Here is a 4,379-nt window from a genome sequence, read left to right as displayed (position 1 = left end):
ATGTGGCTAAGGAATCAGCATGTATGTTTCCACTCCTAGGAATATGCAATAGGTTGAAAGATTCGAACCTTGATTGCAAGTGTCTAACTTGACTCAAGCACCCTTGCAATCTTTCATCTCTCGCTTCAAATTCTCCTTTCACTTGGCCAACGACCAATCTTGAGTCTAAGAACATCTCTACTGCCTTTTTGCCCATTTTGTGAATCATGGCCATTCCTATCAATAGAGCCTCATATTCAGCTTCGTTATTTGTGGCTGAGAAGTCCAGCCTTAAGGACTTCTCATTAGTAATCTTTTTGAGGGATTCTAGAACTATCCCCACTCCAGACCCCTTTTAATTTGCTGCACCATCAACTTATACTTTCCAGGATAAGGGATCTTGTTGGGAGATCATGCCAACCGATTTTTCATCCATGTTTTGCTTCTCTGCTTCTCTCTTTAATGGGGAATAAGCAAACTCAGCTACCAAGTTCGCGAGGACTTGACCCTTGACAGAGGTACGAGGCATGTATTTGATGTCAAAAGCCCCTATGATCATGCCTCATTTAGCAATCGTCCCCATGTAATTAACACTTCGAAGCAGAGCTCTAAGTGGGAGCTGAGTTAGGACCACTACCGTGTATACCTAGAAGTAATGGGGGAGTTTTTGTGTAGCATGTACCATCGCCAAAATGTCTTTCTCCAGTGGCAGATAACGGATCTCAGCCTCATGTAGTGATTTGCTCACATAGTAAACTAGCCTTTGTATACCGCTATCAACTCGTATCAAGACTAAGCTTACAGTATGAGGGGCCACAACAATATAAGCAAACAAGATCTCATCCACCTCAGGACTGGACATGATAGGTGGCCGAGATAGATAATCCTTAAGCTGCTAGAAGGCTAAGCACACTCCTTGGTCCACTTGAATCCCTTCCACTTATTCATCAATAGGAAGAAGGGTCTACATCTGTCCTCTGACCGAAAGATAAACATGTTCATGGCAGCAGTCATTCCGATCAGCTTCTAGACTTCCTTGGGATTTTGAGGAGGTTGTAAACTATTGATTGCCTTAATTTGGTCGGGGTTAACTTCAATTCCACGATGTGTAATCATGTACGCCAAAAACTTCCCTGATTTGACCCCAAAAGAACATTTAGAAGCATTGAGTCGCAGTTTGTGTTTCCTCAGAATTTCAAAAATGTTCCCGAGGTCTCCTACGTGCTCGGACACCACCTTCCTTTTCACCACCATATCGTCGATATAGACCTCGATACTTATGCCTAACTATGATTCAAACATTCTAGTCATCATCCTTTGATAGGTAGACCCTGCATTCTTCAAACCAAAAGGCATTACTTTGTAGTGGTAGTTCCCAATAGGGGTGACAAAAGCTGTCTTTTCCAGATCGCTTAGGGCTAGTGGTATTTAGTGGTATCCTTGAAAGGCATCAAAGAAGCTCATCCAAGGATGGCCTACAGTTGCATCCACTAGCTGATCTATCTAAAGTATAGGAAAGGGATCCTTTGGGCAAGCCTTATTTAGATATGTGAAGTCCACACACACTCACCATTTCCCACTCTTCTTCTTTACCATCACAATATTGGCCAGCCACTCAAATAGAAAACCTCCTTGATAGCCCCTGACTGCTTGAGTTTCTTCACCTCCTCTTTAACAGCCTCAGAGTGATCTTTGGACGAACGCCGAAGTGGTTACTTCTTGGGAGTGACAGATGGATTAACATTTAAATGATGACAGATGAAGCTCGAATCCACCCCCGGGGCTTCATAAGCACTCCATGCAAACGCATCAATATTTTTTTTAAGAAACTCTATCAGCTCTTTCTTCTTTGGAGGAGGCAGTTGAGCTTCGATCAGAAAAAACTTCTTTGGATCATCACCAACACCAATTGTTTCTAAGTCTTCACATTCCACCTCCTCGGTTGATCCATCGACAGGCAAATTCGAAGCTTTTAATTGCTATAAACCCCTTTTAGTAAAGGCTGAGGACTTAGCTTCGGGCTAATGTAAGATGGTGGCCACCAGGTACTGCCTAGCCGTGGATTGACTCCCAACAATCTCTTTAATTAGACTACTCGACGGATATTTCACCTTTTGGTGTAGGGTAGAAGAGACGGCTCCCAGCGCATACAACTAGGGCCTGGCCACAATGGCCGTGTAGGGGGAATAAGCGTCCATCACGATGAAGTCCACCTTTACCACTTCTGAACCGGCCTGCACGGGTAATCTAATTTGGCCTTTCGGAATGACCACATTCCCATCAAAACTCATCAAGGGTGAATCGTAGGCAGTTAAGTCATCGGGTCTCAAGTTCAACCTTTTGTATAGGTCAAGGTACATTATCTCAGCATTACTACCTTGGTCTACCATCACCATCTTCACGTCATACCCCCCAATCCTGAGCGTGACCACTAAAGCATCATCATGGGGCTGTATGGTTCCAATCTTATCTTCGTCTGAAAAACTTAGTATTGGTTGGATATCCACTCTAGCCTTCTTCGGCTCCAGATTGGCATCCTCGGCAGACAGCCGAGCCATAGACATCACTCTGGAAGGACAAGAACCAGTCCTTCTTGTAGCGGAAAAGATGACATTTATCGTACCTAAAGGAAGCCTTGAAGAAGCATCTCTCCGGGGTTTTGGGTTTACTTGTCCCTACAAACCACTAGAATGATGCAAAAATTGCTTCAGTTTTCCCTCTCGGACTAGCTGGTCCAGATGATCCCATAAGTTCCTATAGTCCTCTGTAGTGTGTCTCTGGTCCTGGTGGTATTGGAAATAAAGGTTCTAATTACTTCTCATAGGGTTTCCTGCCATCTTATTTGGCCATTTGAAGAATGTTTCATTCTTAATCTTCTCCAAAACTTGATGCATTGGTTCCTGGAATACTGCGTTAACCGCCTGAGTGCTGGCGGACCCTGGCTGCTCAGCAAAGTCCCTCTGAGGTTGATTGTTATTGTATCGGTCCGATCTGAAATCCATCCTCTCTTGAGGGATAACCTTAGCCTTACCTTTCCCCTACTACTGGTCTTCCTCAACCCTTTTATACTTGTCAATCCGGTCTATGAGTTGGCACATGCTAGTGACAAGTTTTCCTGTCAAAGACTTCTTTAAACCGTGCTCGGTTGGGAGTCTGACATTGAAAGTACTGATGACAACATCATCAAAGTCACCATCTATCTTATTGTACATCTTCCAGTATCTGTCCTAGTATGTTTTCAGGATCTCCCCTTCTCGCATGGATAAGGACAGTAGGGAGTCTAAGGGTCGAGAAACTCTGCTACAAGTGATAAAACGAGAGTCAAATGCCTGGGTGAGCTTCTTGAAGGAATTTATGGAACTCACCTTTAAGCCATTGAATCATCTCATTGCCACGGGTCCTAAACTGGAGGGGAATACCTTGCACATCAAGGCTTCGTCCTTGTAATGGACAGCCATTCTCTGGTTTAAATGGCTCACATGCTCCACAGGATTTGTTCAACCATTGTAGATGGTGAACGTTGGCTGATTGAATCGCCGATGAAGTCTTGCCCCTTCAATCCTGCCCGTGAAGGGCGACCTGGAAATCTGGTTAACGCCTTGCTCATAGCATCATTTCCTAGGCCTTTGTGAGGCAAGCTCTTATACCTATGTTTGTGATGGTGCTCCTCATTGTAGGAGAAAGACTCACTGGGTGGGGTCTTAACTTTCATCTATAACTAGCATCCTCTCCATCATTGGAGGAAACGTCGGAGTTGGAGGGGGCTCGCTCTCACTGTGCACAGTGAAACTTTCTCTTTAGATGGTCGACCTCTAGCTGTAGGGCTCTGGTATTTTCCACACGAGAGAGATGGCTCTTACCCCGGGACTGACTCCTACAGGTCTGGGTAGTATGCACACTCCCCTCCCGATCCCTTCTTCGCTTGAGGTTGACAAAAGGATTTTCACGTTAGGATCCTATGGATTCGACCTGGTGTGGACTTGAACCTACCATGGTTGAACGCTACACTCACTATCACCCAAGTAATCTCCCTACAAACGGTGTCAATTGTAATGACCAGATTTGAACTCCTAACCCAAAAGGTATATGGACTTAGGCCTAAAAAGCCCAAAACAATAAATTTGTAGAGAATGGGTTAAAAAATTGCGCTTTAATGAATTAAGAAACAAGTAAACAGATCTTGATTACAAAGAAAGAAATATAACAAATTTTCACCAAGGAAAAATATCCTCAGCAATGTCCGAGGAGACTGGTTCCTATAAATTGCTTTTAAAGCTCGATTACAAGTTTGATTCCTGATTGCTACAATGTTTCTCTTCTTAATTTCTCAATCCCCCTTTCTCCTAGGATCTTTTACATTATATATCCCATTTTCAATGATCCTAACCATCCATTTGTTG

The 4,379-nt window shown here is 43.8% G+C and overlaps 1 protein-coding gene across 1 annotated transcript; it reads right to left on the bottom strand.

Annotated features, from left to right (window-relative positions):
* Positions 1–2,132: 2,132 nt before the first annotated feature.
* On the bottom strand, positions 2,133–2,543 carry LOC136065514 (uncharacterized). The gene has a single exon (XM_065768816.1). The coding sequence runs from the start codon at positions 2,541–2,543 to the stop codon at positions 2,133–2,135; it is 411 nt and encodes a 136-aa protein (XP_065624888.1).
* Positions 2,544–4,379: the final 1,836 nt, after the last annotated feature.

Source organism: Quercus suber, unplaced genomic scaffold (genome assembly GCF_002906115.3).
Source record: "Quercus suber isolate HL8 unplaced genomic scaffold, Cork oak 2.0 scaffold_1000, whole genome shotgun sequence".
Classification (NCBI taxonomy): Eukaryota; Viridiplantae; Streptophyta; class Magnoliopsida; order Fagales; family Fagaceae; genus Quercus; species Quercus suber.
The sequence above is the reverse complement of the archived record's forward strand: the minus strand, read 5'-3'. Positions and strand labels throughout refer to the sequence as shown.

Excerpts from the sequence above, each read along its gene's own strand:
- LOC136065514 (XM_065768816.1), bottom strand. The coding sequence starts at position 2,543 with ATGTCTATGGCTCGGCTGTCTGCCGAGGATGCCAATCTGGAGCCGAAG.